At 58.9% G+C, this 24,525-nt stretch overlaps 2 protein-coding genes and 1 pseudogene across 4 annotated transcripts; 2 read left to right on the forward strand and 1 right to left on the reverse strand.

The window, feature by feature from the left end:
- Nucleotides 1–1,172: 1,172 nt before the first annotated feature.
- CD244 (CD244 molecule) lies at nt 1,173–8,828 on the reverse strand. Of its 3 annotated transcripts, none has more exons than XM_055122689.1 (10): nt 8,760–8,828; nt 8,040–8,105; nt 6,034–6,366; nt 5,359–5,625; nt 3,758–3,892; nt 3,466–3,518; nt 3,091–3,174; nt 2,704–2,772; nt 2,487–2,540; nt 1,173–1,741 (listed from the first exon to the last, which is right to left on the reverse strand). In XM_055122689.1, exons 1-10 carry the CDS (start codon nt 8,812–8,814, stop codon nt 1,661–1,663), a joined length of 1,197 nt encoding a protein of 398 aa, XP_054978664.1. In that variant the 5' UTR covers nt 8,815–8,828; the 3' UTR covers nt 1,173–1,660. The 3 variants fall into 3 exon arrangements, with proteins under 3 accessions (XP_054978664.1, XP_054978663.1, XP_054978665.1); XM_055122688.1 differs by having other exon boundaries at nt 3,091–3,225; XM_055122690.1 differs by lacking the exon at nt 3,758–3,892.
- A 2,247-nt stretch (nt 8,829–11,075) lies between these two features.
- LOC101538279 (intelectin-1a-like) lies at nt 11,076–15,699 on the forward strand. The gene is made up of 8 exons (XM_004613911.2): nt 11,076–11,144; nt 11,276–11,339; nt 11,757–11,849; nt 12,288–12,535; nt 12,803–12,961; nt 13,306–13,426; nt 14,111–14,214; nt 15,510–15,699. The coding sequence occupies exons 1-8, from the start codon at nt 11,076–11,078 to the stop codon at nt 15,660–15,662; spliced, it is 1,011 nt and encodes a 336-aa protein (XP_004613968.1). The 3' UTR covers nt 15,663–15,699.
- Nucleotides 15,700–19,165: 3,466 nt separating this feature from the next.
- Nucleotides 19,166–23,175, forward strand: LOC101538016 (intelectin-2-like; annotated as a pseudogene).
- Nucleotides 23,176–24,525: the final 1,350 nt, after the last annotated feature.

Here is a 24,525-nt window from a genome sequence, read left to right on the forward strand (position 1 = left end):
AGGGAGAGGGAGAGGAAGGGAGAGAGGGAGAGGGAGAGGAAGGGAGAGGGAGGAGGAAGGGAGAGAGGGAGGGAGAGAGGTAGGGAGGGAGGGAGAGAGGGAGAGGGAGGGAGAGAGGGAGAGTCAGAGAAGACAGAGAGACAGAGAGACAGGTAGACAGACACAGAGACAGACCCCCATGGCTTCCTGCCTGCTGTCAGGGCCCGCCGCCCCTCCTGGTCACCTTCCCACCCCAATCCCACCCAGGAGTGATCAGGGACAGGGCAGGGACTGTCTGGCTGCTGCCCACCCGGCCTGCAGGGGCACTGGGGGCCCCGGGGGGAACGTGGTCCTGCCCACTCTCTGCCCAGCCCCTGTCCCGTCCTTTCCCGCTGCCCACAGCTCCCGGCACTGTCCCTCAGGGCCGTGTGACTGACCTGGGGCAGGAAGGGCTCTGCCCCAAGTGACCCTCCCTGGGCACCCTCCTGCCCAGCCCCCCATCCCTCCTGTGCTGCTGCTTCCCTGGGGGGCGGGTGGGAGACAGACAGACAGACAGACAGACAGACTGCTGTGTGCTCCCTGGGTGCTTGGCTGGGGTGGGGGTCCGAAGCTTCCAGTCCTGTGCTGGTGTTTGGAAACAGCAGCAAGGCTGGAGTTTCTGGGTTCCAGGGGGCCTGTGTGTGTGAGTGTGTGTGTGTGTGTGTTGGGCGGGGGTGCTGAGTCCTGCCCTCACCACCCCCCTGGCCCCTCCCCAGGGACAGAGTCTCTCAGGCTCTAAATTATGTGACTTTCCTTTCGGAGCGACCCTCAGTGGTGCTCAGGGCTTACTCCTGGCTCTGTGCTCAGGGAATCGCGCCTGGTGGGCTGGAGGGGGCCCTGCGGGATGTTGGGGATCAAACCCCCAGGGCTGCAGCCTGCAAGGCCAGCTCTGTCCTGGGAGCACTGGCTCCTGGAGTTTTGCTTTTCCTCTGGCTGGTTTGCTCTCAGGGAGGGGCCCGGCCCGGCAGATGCTCCAGCCCAGGGTGGCCAAGGGGCTTCATCTCAGACCCTCGCACCAGAACCCATCCACACCCCACTTCCACATTTTCCACACTCCAGTTCCACATTTTCTACACCCCACTTTCACATTTCCCACACTCCAGTTCCACATTTCCGTTTCTGTCTTTATTTAAAACTGGGGGAGGGGGCGGAGCCATAGGACACGGGGAGGGCGTTTGCCTTGCACACAGCTGACCCCGGGTTCGATTCCCAGCATCCCATAGGGTCCCCGAGCACTGCCAGGAGTGATTCTTGAGTGCAGAGCCAGGAGGAACCCCTGTGCATCGCCGGGTGTGACCCAAACAAACAAACAAACAAACAGGGGGAGGGGTAGAGGCCACGGCCCGCAGTGCCAGGCTGACGCTGGTGTCTCCTCAGCCCCGGGACAGCAGGGTCCGTGGCCAGGCAGAGACCCCCCCCCAGGGTCCAGAGAGTCTCCCAGACGTGGGGACTGGACGCCCGCCATGTCCTCTCCTCCCTGCTCTGGGGGACTGTGAGCATCCCCCTCAGTGCCATCTGCTGGGACCAGGTACAGGTCAGAGGTGCGGGGAGCCTGTGGGGAGGATGGGAGCCCCAGTCCCCCAGTCCTGCCAGAAAGGCGCCTGAGCCCCCCCCAGGGGTGCAGACCGGCCAGCGGCCGCGCCTAGCAGTACACCTCAAAGTTCCGCAGCTCCTTCCGGCTCAGCCGAGCCTGGTTCTGGGCTCGGGGCGGCCCCCTCCCGACCTGCGGAGGGAAGAGGCGTGTCAGCCCCCCACCCCCACCCGCATGGGCTCCTGCCCCTCGGGCCGACCACGCAGGAAGTGAAGCCCCAAGCGAGTGGGGTGTGAAGCCAGATGGAGGGTGTTGAGCTTGAGGCTCGCACCCCCTCCCCCCTACTCCCACGCGGCAGGAACCCCAAGGCCGCCCGCTGCCCTCCACAGCCCGGCCCCAAGCAGTAGCATAATGGGGGGAGGGGCGAGGCCTGGGCTCCCAGCACCCCTGTCCGGCACCCCCTGCTCAGCACATCAGCTCTGCCGGCTAGAGGGCAGCCCGGTGGCTCTGGATTCACTGACGCTGGGCGCCGGACACTCGCGGACCCCATGCGCGAGACGGTCCATCCCGCAGCCTCGTGGGCGAAGCAGGGTCACCCCTACCCAGGTCCTCCTGGCTCAGCCCCCTGGCCCTGCCCCGCCCCCCAACACCCCCACCCACGGGAAAGGAGGCCCAGCCATGGCCTCGGCTGGAGACGGGCTCAAGCTCCCCAGTAAACTCAGCTGAGGGGCCGGAGCCATAGCACAACGGGGAGGGCGTTGGCCTTGCACGCGGCTGACCCGGGTTCGATTCCCAGCATCCCATAGGGTCCCCCGAGCATCGCCAGGAGTAATTCTTGAGTGCAGAGCCAGGAGGAACCCCTGTGCATCGCCGGGTGTGACCCAAAAAGCAAAAAAAACAAAAACAAAAACCCCAAAAGACAAAAACCCAGACTCACCTCTTGGTAGATGGTGCAGCTGGGCGGCGTCCCCGGAGTCCTTCCCTGGGGGCGCTGGAATCAGAGCAACGAGGTCGACTCAGCTTCCGGGGATCAGCCCTGGCTGGATCCAGGGGGGTCCCCATCCCGTGGGAGAGGGCTGAGGGGTGCAGGGGTCCAGGCTGGCCGCAGTCGCCTGCTCTGGCCCGCGCGGACAGCCCCCCACTCTCAGACTCACCTTCTGGGATGGCTGCACCAGTGCGTACAGCGTCGTGCACTCACTGTCCTGCGGTGTAGACGCAGAGACCTGGGAGGGGGCGGCGTGATGGACCCCAGACCAGGTCGGGCTGGGGGCGGGTCACCCCTTCCACCCTGGACCTGCCTCCCTCGGCCTCCAGGGAGGCTGAGCTGGGGGCTCGATCCTTTCCTGCCCCCTCCCTCCCTGCTGGCCTTTCCTGTCCCCCCACCCCGGGGGTGTGAAGTGACCCTCGGTCCCCAGTGGGCTCAGAGCCGGCCCCAGGCCCAGGGTCGAGCTGGGGGGACAGACCCCTACTCCGGTCCTGCTCTTCCTCTCAGACACGCATTTCGGGAGTGAGGGTGTCCAGGCAGGGAGCAGAGAAATCACCTGGTTCTGGTTCTGGCGCTGGTTCCGGTTCCGGCTCTGAACCTTGGAATACACGGTGCTCCCTTCCTCAGGGAGGCTGTGCTCCTGGTCCAGGGAGGAAAGGGCGTCCCGTGGAGTTGGAGGACCCCAGGGGGGCTGGTCAGGTCAGCGGGTGGCGGGGGGGGGCAGGCAGAGACCAGGTGGGAGTCCCCGGGGCCACTTGCAGACCTTCTGTCCCCGCGGGCTCGGGGACTGTGTCCCCTGCAGGTCCCCTCAGCCCGGGCATCTGTGCCAGCCTATGCCCCGGCCAGCAGCTCTGCTCCCCGCCCCCCTGCACCCCTCCCCACCCCTCCCCACCGCTCCCCACACCAGCCCGGCCCCTCCCAGACCCCGCACCTGAGCACAGGCGGGCCCCGGCGGGCTCTGCTCCCCACTCTCCTCCTTGGCACCTGGGCAGGACAGAGCTCAGGCTGGGGGGCCCTTCTCCCCGCCCCCCGCCCAGTCCCCAAGGCAAGGCAGCCCCCAGCAGGCAGCCCCCAAGCCTGCTGTGGGGGCAAAGAAGGCAGAACTGGGGGAAGCCAGGCGCCCCCCCCACTTCCCATTCATTCTGCACGTGCCCCACCCCAGTGACCCCCCACAGCGCCGTGTCCACCCCCCAGCGCTCCCCAACACACGAGACTGGCCTCACCTGAGTGGCCCCGCCCCCTCCTCCACAGCGCAACACCCGCGACACCCGTGAGGACGCTCAGGATCAGCACGAGCAGGGGGACCCCCAGGTACAGCCAGAGGGAAAGGCTAGGCTGTGTGTGTGTGTCCTGAGGGGCTGCAGGGAACGAGGGTAGTGCTGGGGCTCCAGCCCCACACGCACACACGCACACACGTACTCACACACACGCATACTCACACATGCTCACACACGTACTCACACACATGCATACTCACACATGCTCACACACTCGTACTCACACACACGCATACTCACACATGCTCACACACATGTACTCACACACACATACTCACACATGCTCACACACGTACTCACACACGCATACTCACACATGCTCACACACACGTACTCACACACACATACTCACACATGCTCACACACGTACTCACACACGCATACTCACACATGCTCACACACATGCCCCCCACATGCACGTACTCACACACACACTCACACTCACCCCACACAATAAACCCCCACACCTCACAAACATATCCCCCACATGCTCACACACATACCCACACACACCTTACACACATACCCCCACACACATGCTCACACACATACCCTCACACCTCATACACACATACCCTCACACACACTCACACACATACCCACACCTCACACACACATACTCACACACACCTCTCACACACACCTCACACCCATACCCTCACACACCACACACACATACCCTCACACACATGCTCACACACATACCCACAGACACCTCACACACACCCACACACCTCACACCCATACCCTCACACACACACTCACACACATACCCACACACACCTCACACACATACACACACACTCACACACACCCCCACACACCTCACATACATACCCTCACACACCTCACACACATACCCTAAAACACACATATCCTCATACACATGCTCACACACATACCCACACACACCTCACACACACGTACCCTCACACACACATACCCTCATACACACCTCACACACGTACTCACACTCGTACACTTACCCACACTCACCCACAGTCACATTCTCACTCACCCACATTCACATATTCACCCCCCACACACACTCACACACATACCCACACACATATACACTCACCCACAGTCACACCCTCACACTCACCCACATTCACATATTCACCCCCACACACGTACTCACACACACACACTCATTCACTCACACACAGACCCACACACATCCACTCCCCCACACTCCCCCACATTTACATACTCACCCACACCCACACACTCCTCACACACATACTCACCCCCACACTCATCCACTCACCCACACACATTCACACACTCACACCCCCACACACATACCCACACACACGCTCACACACACATACCCATACACTCATCCACTCACCCACACTCACACACATTCACACACTCACACCCCCACACATACCCACACACACGCTCACACACATACCCACACACTCATCCACTCACCCATATTCACCCACGCTCACACTCACCCACACTCACACATACCCCCCCCACACATACTCACCTACACACACATACTCTCACCCACACGCACCCCCCCACATACTCACCCGCACAGCCGGGGCTCAGGAAGAAGGTGCTGTGGGCCCAGCTGTAGGCGTCGCTGGCGTTGCAGATATAGACGTGGGTGCTGTTGGCCTCCACGTCCTGTCGCAGGTGGGTGTGGGGCCCGGGGTCCCAGCGCAGCTGTGACTCATCTCTGTACCACGTGAGGTTCACAGTGTTGGCCCCCGGGACTGAGCAGTTGAGGACAAGGTGGCACCATGATGCGTTCGGGACAATGGACTGGACCCCCAGCTGGGGCTGCCTCACTCGGTCTGCAAGGACAGGGCTGGGCAGCACAGGGCTCGGGGCTGGACAGTACAGGGCTCAGGGCTGGACAGCACAGGGCTCAGGGCTGGACAACACAGGGCTTGGGGCTGGACAGCAGAGGGCTGAGGGGCTGGATAGCACAGGGCTTGGGGCTGGAGAGCACAGGGCTCAGGGCTGGACAGCAGAGGGCTCAGGGCTGGACAGCACAGGGCTCGGGGCTGGACAGCACAGGGCTCGGGGCTGGACAGCAGAGTGCTCGGGGCTGGACAGCAGAGGGCTCAGGGCTGGACAGCAGAGTGCTCGGGGCTGGACAGCACAGGGCTCAGGGGCTGGACAGCAGAGGGCTCGGGGCTGGACAGCACAGGGCTCGGGGCTGGACCCCAGCAGGAAGCGCAGGTGCTGCTGGAACTCACCCCTCACCGTGACGAACACATTACTCTTGTTGGGCTCCCCTTTCTTGTTGGTCACCTCCAGGCAGTACAGGCCACTGTCCTGGGGCAGTGCGGTCTTCAAGAGAATCGAAAAGTTCTGGGCCAGGACATCCAACCTGTCCTTGAAGTGCGACTGAGTCCAGTTGTCGCAGCGGAGGTCAGAATGGCTCCACGTCACGAGCCTCCGCTGCTGACAATCTCTGGAGAGCATCACTTCCCATTTCACCCCATCTGCCCCTGTCGTGGGGATGGGGGGATGCACCCAGATGGGCTCCCCTGAGAATCCGACTATATGGTCCACAGGATTGGAGGCACCTAGGGGAGAGCCTGGCTGGAGCAGCTGGTGGGGGCAGAGGTGCCCCCTAGCAGTGGGCGAGAGTGGAGGTGGCCCTTGTGCCCCTCCCCTGCCCCCTCCCCCATACACACACATATATACACACACACATACATGCACACACACATACATGCACACACACATACATGCACAAGACCCTCTGGCCATTTGCAAGAACAACAAAGAAAGGGGAAGAGGGGAGAGGGGGAGGAGAGGGGGAGGGAGAGGGAAGGAGGGGGAGCTGGGGAGGGGGAGGAGAGAGCTGGGAAGAGAGGGAAGAAGAAGGGAGGGAAGAGGAGGGGAGGGAAGAGGACAAGAGGGGAGAGGGGAGAGGGAGCTGGGAAGGAAGGAGAGGAGGGTGGGGAGGGGAGAGGGGAAAGAAGGGGAGGGGAAGGAAGAGGGAGGGGAAGGGGAGGGAGAGGGAAGGAGGGGGAGCTGGGGGAGGGGAGAGGGAGCTGGGTAGGAAGGAGAGGAGGGTGGGGAGGGGAGAGAGGGGAAAGAAGGGGAGGGTAGGGGAGAGGGAGGGTAGGAGAGGGAAGAGGGAGAGAGGAGGGGGAGCTGGGGGAGGGGAGAGGGAGCTGGGAAGGAAGGAGAGGAGGGTGGGGAGAGAAGGGAAAGAAGGGAAGGGGAGGGGAGAGGCAGGAACGGGAAGGAAGGCGGGAATAAGGGTCAGTAGAAGGTGCCACAGAGAGCACAGAACTGGGGAGGGTATGTCTGGAGGCCGCAGCTTCCCGGGGGCAGCGAGCCCCCGTGAGGCCCCGAGAGCAGCTCCAGCCTGGGGGTCACTAACCCGACAGGCTGGGGGATACGGGCAGGGTCATCACTCACCCCTGCCTGTCCTGGGGGGGGACTCTGGCCCACAGGACCCCGCTCCCCGCTGCAGACACTGGCGCTGACCCGGGCGCTGGGACCCCCCCCCGGGACCGAGTGAGCGAATCTGGGGGCACACCTGAGGCTGGGGGCAGCCGAGAGAGGACCCAGGGGGACGTCTGCTGCAGAGCCGGGGTCCCAGGCCGGCCTGAGGGGGTCCCAGCTCAGGGGCTGCACTGTGGGGGGCAGGAGACCCCCGCAGGGGTGAGGAGGGGGAGAGGTGGAGGCTGGGGGGTCTCAGCGACTTTAGGGGCTTTCCTTCCCCAGGCCCCTTGAGGTGGGGGGGCTTTCAGGCTCTGCATCCGCCCCCACAGTGACCTTCACCCCTCCTGGTGAGAAAACCTCAACATCCTCCCCCCCCCCGCCCTGGGCTGTGGGGGTCTCGCTGAAGGGGGCCTGGGCTGTCCCCCGGGGTGCAGGAGGCTGCAGCCTGTGGCTCTGCCCAGCACTTCCTGTGGGGCTGTGTCCAGCCGCTCTGGCCCGGCCCAGCTGCTGCCATACAGGAAGTGGCACTCGAGCTTGGTGGCCACAGTCAGCCTCCTGGGACCTCCGTCCCTGCAGCTGCTCCCCGCCGCACCCCCCTGGTAACCCGGACCCCCGAGCAGCCCCGCGTGGGAGCAGCCCCTCTCCCTGGGGGCTCCGAGGCCCTAAGTCCCAGCAGCGGCCCTGGACAGCTGGGCAGCGTGTTCCTTGGGCTCCCGGTGGCCCTCACACCGGCAGAGCCGCAGGGAGCAGGACAGCTCCGGTGTGTGGGACCCCCGCCCCAACGCACGGACCCACTCACTACGGTTGGTGTTTCCACACCAGCTGCTCACAGGGCTGGTCCCCTTCACCTCCGTTGCCGTGGTTCCTGTGGGAGAAATGGTTTTTCCTTTTTTTTGCTTTTTGGGTCACACCCAGCGATGCACAGGGGTTCCTCCTGGCTCTGCACTCAGGAATCACTCCTGGCGGCGCTCGGGGAACCCTATGGGATGCTGGGAATCGAACCCGGGTCGGCCGCGTGCAAGGCAAACGCCCTCCCTGCTGTGCTGTCGCTCCAGCCCCAGTTTTTCCTCCCCCCACCCCCACTGTGCAGTATGCCCTCGGGATCAGCCCCATCCCTGCGCGCGGCTGACCGGTGGCCAGCATTCCCGCCCTGTCGCCAAGCATGAGACACTTTGCCGTGTGGCTGGTGGGGTCCCTCGGCCCAGCCCTGTGCCCAGTCCTGCCCAGGGTTGTCTTCAGCCCCATACGCCCTTCCCTGAGGAACTGCAGTAAGACTCACTTCCCCAGTGCTCGCCATACCCCGGCCTGAAGGTTCCTGTCGGCAGGATACAGCTCTCCCATCCCCACCCAGAAGGTAAACTGAGTCCCGAGAGGGACTCCCTCTGACGCCCAGCAGAGCCACATGTGCTGAAGCCTGAGGGGTCACCCAGTCATGGGGGGGCTCCAGATTCAGATCCCCCCTGCTCCAGCCTGGCCCAGACACCCGCCACTGCCCCGCGGTGGGGCTGCGCCTCCTTACCTCGGCCCGGGGACCCCAGCAGGAGCAGGAGGAGGGCGAGGCTGGGAGTCTGCATCCCACCAGCAGCCTGTCCCCTGACGGCAGCCCGGGCTCAGGCCTGAGACCGCCAGGCCCCGCCTGCTGGGAGTAGTCACCAAGCCACCCAATAAGCCCAGGCACGCCCACACACGCCTGCGCTGGCCGCCCAGGGGACCAGGGGCCAGTCCCTGTGACACGGGGCAGCATCAGGGGGCCTGGGAGGCTGGCGAGGGTGGAACTCGGGCTGTGCCCCCACCAAGTTGGTGCTAGGGGCAAAGTCCGTGCCAATGAGTTGGGAGGTGGAAGTAGAGGAGGAGGAGGAGGAGGAGGAGGAGGAGAGAGAGGAGAAGTTGGGGCCAGGAGAGGAGGAGAAACTCGTCACCCCATTTCCGTGTGGAGACACAGCTGCCCGATGCAAGCTGAGAGCACTTGCACGCCGCTGCAGAGCAGCACGTAGCTGCCGGGAAATTCTCCCCCCTGGTGGGCAGTGGGGACCCCCGTCTCTGCCTCCCAAGCTCCCTGGGGGAATTAGGGCCCCCTCTCTCTCCTGGTGTAGCGCAAGAGGGCCCCCCACCTCCCGCTGCGGAGAGACACACCCACAAACGGCCTCCGAGAAGTGGAAGCGGCCCCAGGCGCGGGTGGACATGTCTCAGCATCTCCGCAAGGCAGGGAGGGGAAGTGGTCTGCGACCTCCTGATAGACTGGGAAAGTCCCGGGGCTCCGAGGCTCCCTGGAGACCAGAGGAGGCGGTCTTGGGGGTCAGCGTCTGCCCCGTGCGTCCCCCACCCTCTGCCCTCCGCCCCTGCCGCTTACCCAGCCTCCACCATCAGCACCACCTGTCTGGCTTTCTTTGAAGTGGCGGGATCTGGGGAGCGGGCAGGGCGCTTGGTGATAAGGAACCCTGTGCTCTCACTGTGTCCCTTGTTCCGAGCACCGGGCAGGTGGCCCCACACGGGCCACTGACCCCACGGGGACATCACAGACATGCTCACAGACCACATGGTCTGACCCGCCCCTGGGTCTCAGTCAAATCTTCCCGGAAGTAAGTGTTTGTGTAATATACAGAAATAAGCATGGGGCCAGTCAGTGCTGTTTAGACTATATATAGTAACAACAGCAACAAAATTACCCAAAGGGGAAAAAGAGTTTTCTAAATTGTTACTTACATTGTTACTAACTTGCTTAATAGTTTTTTTTTTTTTCCTTTTTGGGTCACACCTGGCGATGCACAGGGGTTCCTCCTGGCTCTGCACTCAGGAATTACTCCTGGCGGTGCTCAGGGGACCCTATGGGATGCTGGGATTCAAACCCGGGTCAGCCGCGTGCAAGGCAAACGCCCTCCCCGCTGTGTTATCACTCCAGCCCCCAACTTGCTTAATAGTTTTTCTCTCCCCCAAACAATTTAACTTTTCTCAGTGACTAAATGGAATGGAAACATTTGTATTGGAATATGCATGTAGCAATAGTAAAATCTTCAATAGATTCCTGAAAGTCCGTGATGGTCCAGTGGAGATGCAGTTTGCTGTTTGTCTGTTAAAACACACAGATTTGGTCCGCTGGTCGTCAGCTGCGGCTGTCTTGACAGGTGTGAGCTAAAAAGATTGAGCGAACCCGGGTAAGAGCGAAGCACCTGTGAGGGGAATAGCGACCATTACATAGAGAAAACGCTCTGTGTGTGTGTGTGTGTGTGTGTGTGTGTGTGTGTGTGTGTATGAACCTGCGTGGGCCTTCCCTGGCCCATGGTGAGCACCACGGCAAAACCCGCATCATGCTCAGGAGGGGAACAGGAACCTGAGAGTTGAAGTGGGAAAAGGTCCAGGAACCATTGGGAACAGAGGCTGCCTCCCAAGCCCACTCTGAGGTCACAGGGAACAATAGGACGTGGGGGTCCCAGGGGAGGTTATGGGTGGGATGAGGCTTTGCACACAGAGGCCTGGTTTCAAGGACCCCCAGAACTGCAGAGACTCCCCCAAGAACAAGCTGAGTGCCCCCGGAACACAGTCACCCTCACCCCTCACCCCTGCAGGAATCAAGTGAGTCACATGCAGCAATATTTGCCCTGACAGGAGGGGTCAGCGCTGACCATGTGTTGGGGCTGTGCCGGCAGGCAGGGACCCTCCCGCGTGCCCTTTGATGGCATCTGGTGGCCGGGCTTATCCTTCACGGCCACCAGGGCCTTCAAAGGACATCAGAGGAGCTGGAACTTGGCCGGGAGGTGGGGCTCGGGGGGATGCACCCATAAAGGCGGCCGGGCCCGAGCTGTCCCAGGACTCTGAGCTTGGCTGTGCAGGAGGAAGAATGCGCCTCGGCGTGGTGACCAGGAGCTCAGACCGGACACGTCTGCGGGGGACAGAGATGGCAGCTCAGGTGTGTGCGGGTCAGAGCAGGAGCTGCTCCTTGGGGTGTGGGGCTGGGGGACCCAATTTCAGAGGGTCCCTGGGGGCTGCTGGCTCAGCTGTGGGGCGCAGGGGCCACTGACCCATGTCCTGTCCCCTCAGAGGCTCCTGTCCCTGCAGTGCTGCCTGCTGTTCCTCTCTGTGGCCACCTTGGCCGGGGGCGCTGGTGAGTCTGGGTGGCCCCTGGGAGTGGGTGGACGGGGCAGGGGAGGAATCAGAGGTGCCAGGAGGAAGAGGGACACAGAGGTGACCCACGTCCGAGTGACTCTGTTGTCAGAGCGGACTGTGTTTAAGGGGATGGAGAATCTGCCCTCGGGGCCCCAAATGCTCAGAGAGAGCAGCTGGGGGTGTCCAGACGTCCCCTCCAGCACCAGTGGGGGGCTGGGACACCTCTTTGCACCCCTCACAGCACCTTGCCTGGGGGTTCTCAGCTAGGAGGTGACAGACTCAGGCTGCCTGCTCAGACAGGGGTCACGGAGACGCAGGGAGAACGGGGACCTTGTCAGCCAGCAAGGCAGGGAGGGGGCGGGGCAGGCAAGTGGGGGGCAGTGGGGTCCCCATGGTCAGGGAATGTCCCTTTCAGGAGTAATCCCGACTCCAAATGTGACCGAGACCAGGCACGCGAGTTTGCTGCGGAGCTGCAAGGAAATTCAGAAGAGCCATCCCAGAGCTGAAGGTGACTGACCCTCAGCCCTGCGGCAGCCACGGTGGACACGGCTGACCCCTGCGCACACAGTGGACACGGAGGACCCACGCCCATCAGCTCGGAAACCCAGGAGACTGGATTTGAGGGGAGGGGATGAGGGGGGATGAGGGGACGAGGCTTTGGGGGCCTCCATGCACCAGATTTGTCCCTATACATGGGGACATTGTGTCCAAAGTCAGGGAACCTGGGGGATATGGGGACCCTGAAGAGGGATACTGAGGGTTCTCCGGAAGCTGGCCTATAGGGCTGTAGCCTGTAGGGCTGTCTTGAGCTCTGCTTTGCACGGTCTCAGCAGAGGGATGGAGGCTGGGACACACGTCCCCTCGAGGTGACGCTCGACCATGCAGGACCTTCCGGGCTCCCTATTTTGGGCCAGTGACCAGGACTCCGTGCTGCTGTCCCCTGCAGATGGCCTGTACTTGCTCCGCACTGAGGACGGGGTCGTCTACCAGACCTTCTGTGACATGACCACGGACGAAGGCGGCTGGACGCTGGTGGCCAGCATACACGAGAACCACCTGGCTGGGAAGTGCACGGCGGGGGACCGCTGGACGAGCCAGCAGGGCAACCGGGCAGACTACCCCAAGGGGGAGGACAACTGGGCCAACTACAACACCTTTGGGTCTGCAGTCGCAGCCACCAGCGACGACTACAAGGTGGGCCCCAGCCCGGCCAGCCGGGAGCAGCGGGCTGGCTCCGCTTTAGCAGATGGGCTGGGCATGGGCAGTGCTGTGAGGACAGAGAGACCTCTGTGTCCTAAGTGACCGCTCCTTCCGTGACTCTGGGACTTGGGGCATCGGGGTCCTGGTCTGCTGGCTTGGAGGGTCTGTTTCTGTCCAGCTGTCCTGCTGGTTCTCTGGGTTCCATGAGGCTGTGTGGGGTGTGGCCATGGGCCTCTGACCACAGCTCTGTGGGGTTTGCAGAACCCCGGCTACTACGACATCCAGGCACGGGACCTGGCCATCTGGCATGTCCCCAATAAGACCCCGCTGAGATCCTGGAGGAGCAGCTCTCTGCTGAGGTACTTCACCTTCTCGGGCTTCTTAAGGAGATTCGGACACAATCTGTTTGGCCTCTACCAGGTACGTGGGTGCTGCTGGAGGCATTTTTGGGGTGAGGGTGGCAAGAGCCAATGGTTGGGGTGAGGAATGAGTCGTCTCTGTGCCTGGTCACTAGGGTTTCCTCGGGAGTGTCCAGGGGGTCTGTCCACAATCACTTCTCTGTCTCTCTTTGTGTCTCTCTGTGTCTCTCTGTCTCTCTATGTGTCTCTCTGTCTCTCTCCTGCTCCCCTAAGACCTGAGCCAGGCAGGGAAGTGTCTCAGGAGACAGCGGGGATGGGGTGGGACCGGGACAGGGGCTGGTGTGGGGGGACTCGGCCCCTCGTGCATATGGCCGACAGCTCTGACTCACCTGGTGGCTCCTGCAGAGATACCCCGTCCAGTACGGCATCGGCAGGTGCTGGCATGACAATGGCCCGGCCATTCCCGTGGACTATGACTATGGGAGTCCCCAGAGAACCGCGTCCTACTACTCCCCCATTGGTCAACGTGAGTGTTTGCTGTTTGTGCTGAGGATCAAGCCTCCTTGTCCTGTGGCTCGTGGAACCCAGCAGAGCCGCCTTGACCAAAGGCGCCCCTGATCGTCACCGGGATGAGAAATCCATGCGAGCAGATAGATTGACTCGCCTCCCCTCGACAGGCGAATAACCCCACTGCTACTATCTACGCGAGTTAGGAAGTGCGGGTTGCACCCAGATTAGAAACTTAATGTCGACTTTTCATCTTGGGGAATGGACAGCAACTTTTTTGTTTTATTTTATTTTTTATTTTGCTTTTTGGGTCACACCCAGCGATGCACAGGGGTCACTCTTGGCTCTGCACTCAGGAATTACTCCTGGCAGTGTTTGGGGGGCCATATAGGATGCTGGGAATCAACCCGGGTCGGCCAAGTGCAAGGCAAATGCCCTCCCCGCTGTGCTATCGGTCCAGCCCCCTGGACAGCAACTCTTAGTTCTATTTCAAGGACAGATCATTCAGGACAATAGTCTGCGGAGTCTTGAATAGGAAAAGAGATTTCAGGGCGTGTTGGGGTTCCCAGGGAGTGGGTGGGGGTGGTGGTGGGTGGGCAACGGGCTGGTGCAACAAAGTGGCTGCTCCCATCTGCCTGCTCGGTCAAGGAGCTCCTTGGCTCCCTGCATTGACCCGTGACCCTTCTCTGCTCTTCCTTCCCAGGGGAATTTGATCCTGGATTTATCCAGTTCCGGGTGTTTAATAACGAGAGAGCAGCCCACGCCCTGTGTGCGGGGATGAGGGTTACCGGATGCAACACGGAATTAGTGAGTCTGGGCGATCGGCATGTTTACATGGATGCATGCGTGTATGTGTGTACATATGTGTGTATATGTAAATGCTTGAATGTGTGTCCATGAGTTCATGCTTGTGGGTTTGATACCTCTGTGTGTGTGTGTTAGTGTGTGTGTATATGTTTGTGTGTGTGTGCCTGTGCATGTGTGTGTGTGTGTTCTCACAGCCACTTTTTCCCTGGCTCCGGGATCTCCCTCGGTTCCTCAGTGCCCATCACACACTCTCATGCAGTGATTTCTCCAGGAACAGGGACGCTCCATGACGGTCATCTGGGACCTCAGTTAGGGACAAATGTGTCAGCACATCACTGAATCCACAGGCACTAGTGTCCCCTGTCTCAGCACAAACAGATGGTTTACCTGCACAGACATGAGCTTAATCACGGAGCTGCCGGCTCTGGCCAGGGCACACCCTGATGTCCAGATGGGAGGACTGTGTTGGCCTCAAGATGCATCAGAGACCAGCAGGGTTGGGTGGGGGGGTGGGGCGGGCGGGGAAGAGGGCTTGGAGCCAGGGAACTGTATGCTCCACCCTGGGTCAGAGGGGAGGTGGTTTGCGGAGGGGCCCAGGCTCTGCTAGATGTGGGTATAGCTTCGGGGTGCAGAGCTGGGTTAAAAAAACCCTCTGAGCAACACACAAGGCATGTCCAGAAGGCAGTGGGCACAGTTGGATCAGAGCCACCTTGGTGACAGATCAGGGACCCGTGTGCCATGCTGTGGGGAATATCGTGATAGATTGGGATGCATGAAGGGTCGGGGAACATTGGTGGTAGGTAGGGGATGGAGCCCACACCAGGGGCATGCGAACTGCTGAATCAGCACTTCTGGGCACTGTGTGACACGGGGCACTGGTGGTGACCGAGACTAAAATGACCGGGTGGGTTTGGGACTCGGCCACTGTTCTGTGTCAGTGACAGGAGGCACGGGGAGGTGAGGGCAGGGTCCCTCACTGTGCTCAGGTAGCTGTGCGCCTTCGTGGGGGGCAGGTCACTGGGCAGGGCCCGAGTTGGGTGCAGACATGCAGGGGGAGGCCGAGGTCAGCTGAGGTTGAGGGGGGCTGAGCCCTGGGGAGGAGCATCCAGGGCTGCTCTGAAGGGGGCTGCTAGGGTCAGCGGGCTTCAAGGACGCAGGAAGCAGCAGCTGCCTCCAGAGTCTTGTGGGGAGAGAGATTCGGGGGTCGGGGGTCCCAGCCCAGGAGGGGAGCAGGATCTGGGCTGCTACACTCTATGGGTTGGCCGTGAAGCGCTCAGTTCCCTCTCTGCTTCCAGAACTGCATCGGAGGAGGCGGCTACTTCCCGGAGGGCAACCCCAGGCAGTGCGGGGACTTCTCTGCCTTCGACTGGAATGGGTACGGGACTCACTCTGGAGGCAGCAGCAGCCGCAACATCACCGAGGCGGCTGTGCTGCTCTTCTACCGCTGACCACGCCCGGCCACTCCTGGTGTCCTCACTGAGCTGCGTCCCGGCCACAGAAAACCAGCTGCTGTGTGTTAACAGACTCACCAGACAATAAATTGCATCTGCCCTGGCTCTGGTGTCTTGTGATCTTGTACAAATGAAGTGAAGTGAAGGGGGTATTCATTTACATCCCGGGTTGGAGAGATGGTCCAAAGGGTAGGACACTTGCCTGGCAAATGGCCAACCTGGGTTTGATCCTGGTAGCCTGTTAAGGTCAGCAGCGATTCCTGAGTGCAGACCCAAAGGCAACAAAACAAAACAAGCCCAAAAGCCGGAGTGTCATGGATTGTGTGTGTGTTTTGTGTGTGTGTGAGTGTGTGTGTTTGTATTTGTGTGTTCACACATTCTCTGCCGTGGACCCCTTGCAGCCAGATTCTATTAAAACCAAGATTTGTACCCACCTGTAGGCTGTGTCCCCTGTGACCTGGGCACTTCCAGGTGTCCCTGTGGATGCTTCCTGGTGCTCACAGTCTCTGGTTGAAGAAGGGAGGGAGTCCCAGTTTCCATGGTAACAAGCCCCTCCTCTCCAAGCCCAGGGACCCTGCAGTGCCCACCTGTGCTCCTAAAAGCCGGAGACCCTGACCCACGCATGGGAATCTTGTCCCACTGATGGCCCTGCCCCAAATCCATCCTCAGTTGCAGGGCTGAGTGCAGGGGCGGTGTATTATCAGCCCCCAACCTGTCCGCCCTAGTACTAACCTGGTGGTACCTCTGAAATAACATAATTGACTTAAGTAAACATCAGATGAGAAGCAAAGAATTGGGCCGTTGGCAACCTACCAACTGTGCCATCTGCACACCAGGAAGACAGGCTGAGAGTGAGAATCAGGAACCCCTGGGGGTCCCCAGCCTCTGCCCTCGGACCCGCCTCTTACCCCAGCCCCCACCATCAGCACCATGGTCCTCCCTGAGGCGCAACGGCCTCCTTTGAAGCATGCGGTCTGGGGAGAAGGCAGGTGTCCGTGATAAAGAATCCTGTCTTGGGGCTGGAGTAATAGCACAGCAGGGAGGGCTTTTGCCTTGCATGTGGCTGACCCGGGTTTGATTCCCAGCATCTCATATGGTTCCCTGAGCACCGCCAGGAGTAATTCCTGAGTGCAGAGTCAGGAGTGACCCCAGTGCATCGCTGGGTGTGACCCAAAAAGCAAAAAAAAAAAAAAAAAAGAATCCTGTCTTCTCAGGGCTCCAGGGACATCAGAGACATGGTCACTCGCTGTATGGCCTGACCCACTTTACTCTCAGTCAAATATTCCCCAGAATAAATACAGACATAAGATACAGAGAGAAGTAGGGGCTGGGGTGATAGCACAGTGGGTAGGGCATTTGCCTTGCACTCGGCCGACCTGGATGATTCCCAGCATCCCATATGGTCCCCTGAGCATGGCCAGGGGTAATTCCTGAGTGCAGAACCAGGAGTGACCCCTGAGCATCGCTGGGTGTGACCCAAAAAGCAAAAAAAAAAAAATACAGAGAGAAGTATCTGAAAGTCAGTGCAATTTGCGACTGTGGTGCAACAGTTAGAGTTGGCAAGTGATTGTTAAATTGTTACTAAATTCTTACCCACATACATTGTTACTAAGTTACTGAATAGTTCTTTGTTTTTCCCTTTATTCCCTGCCTAAAGCCTAAAGTTTTGTGAATGAGGACATTACTGGAACATTTCATGTAAAGGTAACCATTATAGGATGTTCAATGAACTTAAGAAAGTAAATAATTTTCAGTACAGAAGCACTTTCCTGGGTATCTGTTAAAATACAAACCACTGGACTTAATCACTAAAATACTAGAATACAGAAATCTAGAACCTTGCGGCCGCTACTGTGGCCACACAACCTCATATCTCTTCATTCTCAGCAATGGAAAACAAACTGTCAAATGCTTCCTTTCCAGCAGGTCCGACTCTGTGGGGGGGAACTCCAAACAATAATAGTGAGTTTTTTTGTTTGTATGTAATCAAAATAAAGAGAAAGTAAAGTAAAAAAAAATACAAACCACTGGGGGGAAACTTTCCTTGCACTGTGTCCACTGAGGTTTGACCCACAGTATCCATAAGGTCCCCCTGAGCCCCTCAAGGCATAATTCCCTATTTCAGAGCCAGAAATAACCCCTGAGCATCATGGGTGTGACCTCCAAAGCCAAAAAGTTTTTTTAAAAATAAAATAATTGATTGGACCATTAATTGCGGCTGTCTTGACTGATGAGCTAAAGTAAAATTTAGCAAATTCCACCTAGTATAAGCAAATGTTTGGGGAGGAATGCAAGCATTTTTAAGAGAAAATAATGTCTGTGTGTTTGAAAACGGGATGGGCTTTTCCTGGATTCCAAACACCTCATTAAGATCCACAAGTTTACAATGTGAGGGGGCTGAAGAGATAGAAGAACATGGAGAGTGCACGTAGCCTACCTAAGTTCAATCCTCGCAAGCCCAAATGGTACCTTGGGCCCTGCAAAGGGTAAATCCTGAGTGCAGAGCCAGGAGCAACCACTGAGGATCTATGGTTGTGACCCACCCCCAAAAGTAAAAGAGTTAGGGGGTGGAGCGATAGCACAGCGGGTAGGGCGTTTGCCTTGCACACAGCCAACCCAAGTTTGATTCCCAGCACCCCATATGGTCCCCTGAGCACCGCCAGGGGTAATTCCTGAGTGTAGAGCCAGGAAGGAATAACTCCTGTGCATAGCCGGGTGTGACCCAAAAAGCAAAAAAAAAAAAAAAAAAGTAAAAGAGTTAACGTGATGAGCATCGCGGAGAAACGGGCAAACACAGATGGAGACATGGAGCCTGGCAGGGATGATATGGTGGGAAAAGGTCCAGGAACGTTGGGAACAGAGGCTGCCGCCTGAGCCCACTATGAGGTCACAGGGAACAACAGGGCATGGGGGTCCCAGGGGAAGTCGTGGATGGGACAAGTCTTTGCACACAGGGGCCTGGTTACAAGGACCCCCAGCACTACAGAGACACGTCCCAAGAACAAACTGAATGCCCTTGGAATACGGGCACCCTCACACCCTTACCCCTGCAGGAATCAAGTGAGCCGCACGCAGCAATATTTGCCCTAACAGGAGGGGTCAGCGCTGACCAGAGGCTTGGGCTGTGCCAGCAGGCAGCGTGCCCTTTGATGGCATCTGGTGGCCAGGCTTGTCCCTCACAGCTGCCAGGGCCTTCAAAGGACATCGGAGGGGCAGGGGCTTAGCCAGTAGGCGGGGCCTGAGGGGCTGCACCCATAAAGGCAGCCGGGCTCGAGCTGTCCCAGGACTCTGAGCTCGGCTGTGTGGGAGGAAGGACGCGGCTCTGCGTGGTGACCAGGAGCTCAGACCGGACACGTCTGTGGGGGACAGAGATGGCAGCTCAGGTGTGTGAGGGTCAGAGCAGGAGCTGCCCCTCAGATGTGGGGCTGGGAGGCCAATTCCAGAGGGTCCCTGGGGGCTGCTGGATCAGCTGGGGGGCGCAGGGGCCACTGACCAGTGTCATGTCCCCTCAGAGGCCCCTGTCCCTGCAGTGCTGCCTGCTGTTCCTCTCTGTGGCCACCTTGGCCGGGGGCGCCGGTGAGTCTGGGTGGCCCCCTGGAAGTGGGTGGACAGCGCAGCCGCCAAGGCAGGGAGGTGGACTGGGTAGGCAGGGGGGGGAAGGTGGGGTCCCCCGGTGACAGAGAATGCCCCTTTCAAGAACAGCCCCGACTTAAAAGGTGACCCTGAGCAGCAAAGTGCATCTCCTCACTCCACTCTCTCCCACGGAGCTGCATGGAAATTCAGAAGAAGCATCCCGGAGCCAAAGGTGACTGACCCTCAGCCCTGCGGCAGCCACAGTGGACCGGGCTGGCCCAGGAGCCCACAGTGGATGCAAAAGACCAGCACCGTAGCTCAGAAATCTGGGGGGTTATGAGGGGATGAGGCTTTAGGGATCCCTACTCAGCAGACTGATTCCTGTACACGGGGACGTTGTATATGGTGTCGGGGAACCTGGGGGACACGAGGACCCTGAAGAGGGATACTGAAAATTCTCGGGAAGCTGGCCGGTAGGGCTGTCTTGAGTGTCTGCTCTGTAGTGTCTCAACAAAGGGATGGGGGCCAGGGACATGTCCCCTTGAGGTGACGCCCGACCATGCCAGACATCCCGGGCTCCCTGTTTTGGGCCAGTGCAAGGACTTTGTGCTGCTGTCCCCTGCAGATGGCCGATACTTTCTCCCCACTGAGGAAGGGGTCGTCTACCAGACCTTCTGTGACATGACCATGGACGAAGGCAGCTGGACGCTGGTGGCCAGCATACATGAGAACCACCTGGCTGGCAAGTGCACGGCGGGGGACTGCTGGACGAGCCAGCAGGGCAACCGGGCAGACTACCCCAAGGGGGAGAACAAATCGGTCAACTACAACACCTTTGGGTCTGCATTTGCAGCCACCAGCGACGACTAAAAGATGGGCCCTGTCCAGGCTAGCCGGGAGCAGCGGGCTAGCTCAGTTTTAGCAGATGACCTGGGCATGAGCTGAAGCATGTGGACAGAGAGACCTCTGTGTCCTGAGTGACCGCTCCTTCCGTGACTCTGGGACTTGGGGCAAGAGCATCCTGGTCAGCTGGCTTGGAGAGTCTGTTTCTGTCCAGCTGTCCTGCTGGTGCCTTGGGTTTCATGAGGCTGTGTGGGGTGTGGCCATGGGCCTCTGTCCACGGCTCTGTGGGGGTTGCAGAACCCCGGCTACTACGACATCCAGGCACGGGACCTGGCCATCTGGCATGTCCCCAACAAGACCCCGCTGAGATCCTGGAGGAGCAGCTCTCTGCTGAGGTACTTCACCTACTCGGGCTTCTTAAGGAGACTCGGACACAATCTGTTTGGCCTCTACCAGGTACGTGGGTGTGGCTGGAGGATTTGTGGGGTGGAGGGGCAAGAGCCAATGGTTGGGGTGAGGAATGAGTCGTCTCTGCACCTGGTCACTAGGATTTTCTTTGGGATTGTTCAAGGGGTCTGTCCACAATCATCTGTCTCTCTCTATCTCTTTCTCTCTCTCTGCTGCTCCCCTAAGACCTGAGCCAGGCAGAAAAGGGGAAGCCGGTATGGGGAGACCAGGACAGGGGCTGGTGTGGGGGGACTCGGCCCCTCGTGCATATGGCCGACGGCTCTGACTCTCCCTCGTGGCTCCTGCAGAGATACCCCGTCCAGTACAACCTCGGCAAGTGCTGGCGTGACAACAGCCCCAATATTCTCGTGGATTATGACTATGGGAGTCCCCAGAAAATCGCCTCCTAGGTGCAGCCACCACACCTTCTCCAGATGGAGTCCTGGCGACACTGAGCAGCAACTAACACGGCTCCGGGATGCGGGACTGGGACAACTCCGAACCGCGGGGGGGGGGCACTGGAGTGGGGCGGCGCCAGCCCAGCCTCCAAGTGGTCCCGGCCGCTGGAAGTCATGCCCTCGACCCACCCTCGGCGCCCTCTTGCCACATTCAACAGAGAAGCAGCCAGGTGTTCTGGTGAGCAACGCGGCCAGACAATGCTCCGGACCCGAAACCGGGCCAGCAACACCGGGGGTTGCACGGCCAGAACGGAGGAGGTGCATCCACCACACCCTCTCCAGATGGAGCCCTGGCGACACTGAGCAGCAACTAACACAGCTCCGGGATGCGGGACTGGGACAACTCCGAACCGACCTTTTCTAAAAACTGAAAACTTACAATCTTTTAATGGAAAACCAATTATCAGATGCTTCCTTAGTAGGGCTGTCTTTCTTGGGGGGAAACTCCAACAACAATAGTGAGTTTTGTGTTGAAATATGGAACGTAATCAAGGTAAAGAGAAAATGAAGTGAAATTTATCAGTTATACAGTTGGGGGTGGGGGGCGGGGGCGGGGGGTATACTGGAGATTTTGGTGGTGGAATATGGGCACTGGTGAAGGGATGGTGTTTGAATATGGTATAACTGAGACATAAACCTGAGAACTTTGTAACTTTCCACATGGTGATAAAATAAAAATTAAAAAAAAAAAAGAAAACCGTCTCCTACTACTCCCCCAATAGTCAAAGTGAGTGTTTGCTGTTTATGCTGAGGATCAAGCCTCCTTGTCCTGTGATTTGTGGAACTGAGCAGAGCCACCTTGACCAACACGCCCCTGACCTTCACCGTGATGAGAAATCTATGCGAGCAGATTGACTCGCCTCCCCTGAAGATCCCCACTGGGACTGTCTACACGGGTTAGGAAGTCGGGTTGCTCCCAGCCTAGAAACTGTCCATCTCCAGGAATGGACAGCAGCTCTCAGTTATATCACAAGGACAGATCTCTCAGGACAATAATCACGGAGTCTTGAATGGGAAAAGATTTCAGGGTGCGTTGGGGTTCCCAGGGAGCGGGTGGGGGTGGCGGGGACTGGGCCACGGGCTGGTGCTGCCGCATGGCTGCTCCCACATCCCTGCTCAGTAAAGGGGCTCCTTGGATCCCTGCATTGACACGTGACCCTTCTCTGCTCTTCCTTCCCAGGGGAATTTGAGGCTGGATTTATCCGATTCCGGGTATTTAGTAAGGAGAGAGCAGACAATGTGCTTGTGCAGGGATGAGAGCTACCGAATGCAACACAGAACACATGAGTCTGGGTGGGATCCGCACTTGCACACATGTGCATGCATGTCTGTGCATTTGTGTGTATATGTAAATACTGTAAATGTGTGTGCATGAATGCATGCTCATGTGTTTCATATGTGTGTGAGTGTGTGTGTGTGTGTGTTTGTTCTCACAGCCACTTTCTCCCTGGCCCCGGGATCTCCCTCGGTTCCTCAGTGCCCATCACATACCCTCATGCAGTGATTCCTCCAGGAAGGGGGAAGCTCCATGACAGTCATCTGGGACCTCAGTTAGGGACAAATGTGTCAGCGCATCACTGAATCCACAGGAACTAGTGTCCCCTGTCTCAGCACAAACAGGTGGTTTACCTGCACAGACAGGACCTCAATCACGGAGCTGCCGGTGCTCTGGCCAGGGCACACCCTGGTGTCCAGGTGGGAGGACCTTGTTGGCGTCGAGATGCATCAGACACCAGCAGGGCCGGGGGAGAAGAGGGCTTGGAGCCAGGAAACCGCGCTCCACCCTGGGTCTGAGGGGAGGTGGTTTGTGAGGTGCCCGAGCTCTGCTAGATGTGGGTATAGCTGCGGGCTGCAGAGCTGGGTCGAAACAACCTCTGAGCATTACAACAAGGCTAGTCCAGAAGTCCAGTTGGCACCGCCGAATTAGGGCCGCCTTGGTGTCGGGTCAGGGACCTGTGCGATGTTGCAATGAATATCTGGAGCTGCCACACTCTGTGGACTGGCCATGAAGCCTTCAATTCCCTCTCTGCTTCCAGCACTGCATCGGAGGAGGGGGCTACTTCTCGGAGGTCAACCCCAGGGAATGCAGGGACTTCTCAGGCTTCAGCTTTAGCTGTTATGGGACTCACACTGAAAACAGCAGCAGCCGCAACATCACTGAGGCAGCTGTGCTGCTCTTCTACCGCTGACCGCACCCGGCCACTCCTGGTGTCCTCGCTGAGCTGCGTCCCGGCCACAGAGAACCAGCTGCTGTGTGTTAACAGACGCACCAGACAATAAATTGCATCTGCCCTGGCTCTGGTGTCTTGTGATTTTGTACAGATGAAGTGAAGTGAAGGGGGTATTCATTTACATCCCGGGCCAGAGAGATAGTCCAAAGGGTAGGACACTTGCCTTGCAAATGGCCAACCTGGGTTTGATCCCTGGTAGCCTGTGAAGGTCTGAGCACTGCCAGGAGTGAGTCCTGAGTGCAGACAATGTGACCCAAAGGCAACCAAACAAAACAAACCCCAAACCAGGAGTGTCACGGATTGTGATTATATTTGTGTGTGTGTGTTTGTGCGTGATGTTGTATTTGTGTGTTTTGCTTGGTTGGAACTCAGACATCAAACATTCTCTGCCCTGGACACACCCACGCACATTCTATTAAAACCAAGATTTTCCCCCTCCCTTGGGCTGTGTGATTCCTGTCACCTAGGCACTGTGGTATGTCACTGTGGACACTTCCTCACAGACTGAGATGGCAGAGTCCCATCCCCATGGTAACAGGTCTTGCCCCACCACCCAGGGTCCTTGCAGCACCCACCTGTGCTCCTAGAACCTGGATACTCTGACCCCCATGAGGGAATCCTGTTCCACTGACAGCGCTGCCCCAAATCCCTCCTCAGTGGCAGGACTGAGTGCAGGGGTGGCTGCGTTTTCAGACCCCAACCTGTCCCCCCAGACTTTCCTGGTGATACCTCTAAAATAAAATAATTGACTTGGGGCTTGTGCGATAGCACAGTGGGTAGGGTGTTTGCCTTGCATGCGGCTGACCCGGGTTCAATTCCCAGCATCCCATATGGTCCCCTGAGCACCGCCAGGAGTAATTCCTGAGTGCAGAGCCAGGAGTAACCCCTGTGCATCGCCAGGTGTGACCCAAAGCAAAAGTAATAATAATAATAATTGACTTAAATAAAAATCAGATGAAAATCTTAGAATTTGGTCACTGGCAGCTAACGACAGTGCCATTTGCAGCCCAGGAAGACAGGCTGAGACTGAGAGGATCCCTTGGGGGTCCCCAGCCTCCACCTTCGGACCCCCTCTCACCCCAGCCTCCACCATCAGCACCACGGTCCTCCCAGTGGCGCATCCAGCATCCTTTGAAGCTCAAAGTCTGGGGAGCAGGCGGGTGTTCGTGATAAGGAATCCTGTCATCTCAGGGTCCTGGGGACATCTCAGACCTGGTCACTCACCTTGTATGGTCCGACCCGCCTTTGCTCTCTGTCAAATCTTCCCCAGAATAAATACGGGCATGAAATACAGAGACAAGTATCTGA

The sequence above is a fragment of the Sorex araneus genome, chromosome X (genome assembly GCF_027595985.1).
Source record: "Sorex araneus isolate mSorAra2 chromosome X, mSorAra2.pri, whole genome shotgun sequence".
NCBI classification, from domain to species: Eukaryota; Metazoa; Chordata; class Mammalia; order Eulipotyphla; family Soricidae; genus Sorex; species Sorex araneus.

Bases quoted from the DNA above. Each gene is read 5' to 3' on its own strand.
- CD244 (XM_055122688.1), bottom strand. From the start codon at position 8,814: ATGCAGACTCCCAGCCTCGCCCTCCTCCTGCTCCTGCTGGGGTCCCCG. The intron at 5,626-6,033 runs GTGAGTTCCAGC...CTGTCCTTGCAG, and splicing joins TGTGTTCGTCACGGTGAGGG to ACCGAGTGAGGCAGCCCCAG. The intron at 3,893-5,358 runs GTGAGTATGTGG...CGTTCCCTGCAG, and splicing joins CCTGAGCCCCGGCTGTGCGG to CCCCTCAGGACACACACACA.
- LOC101538279 (XM_004613911.2), top strand. From the start codon at position 11,076: ATGCGCCTCGGCGTGGTGACCAGGAGCTCAGACCGGACACGTCTGCGG. The intron at 11,145-11,275 runs GTGTGTGCGGGT...CTGTCCCCTCAG, and splicing joins GGACAGAGATGGCAGCTCAG to AGGCTCCTGTCCCTGCAGTG. The intron at 12,536-12,802 runs GTGGGCCCCAGC...TGGGGTTTGCAG, and splicing joins CCACCAGCGACGACTACAAG to AACCCCGGCTACTACGACAT.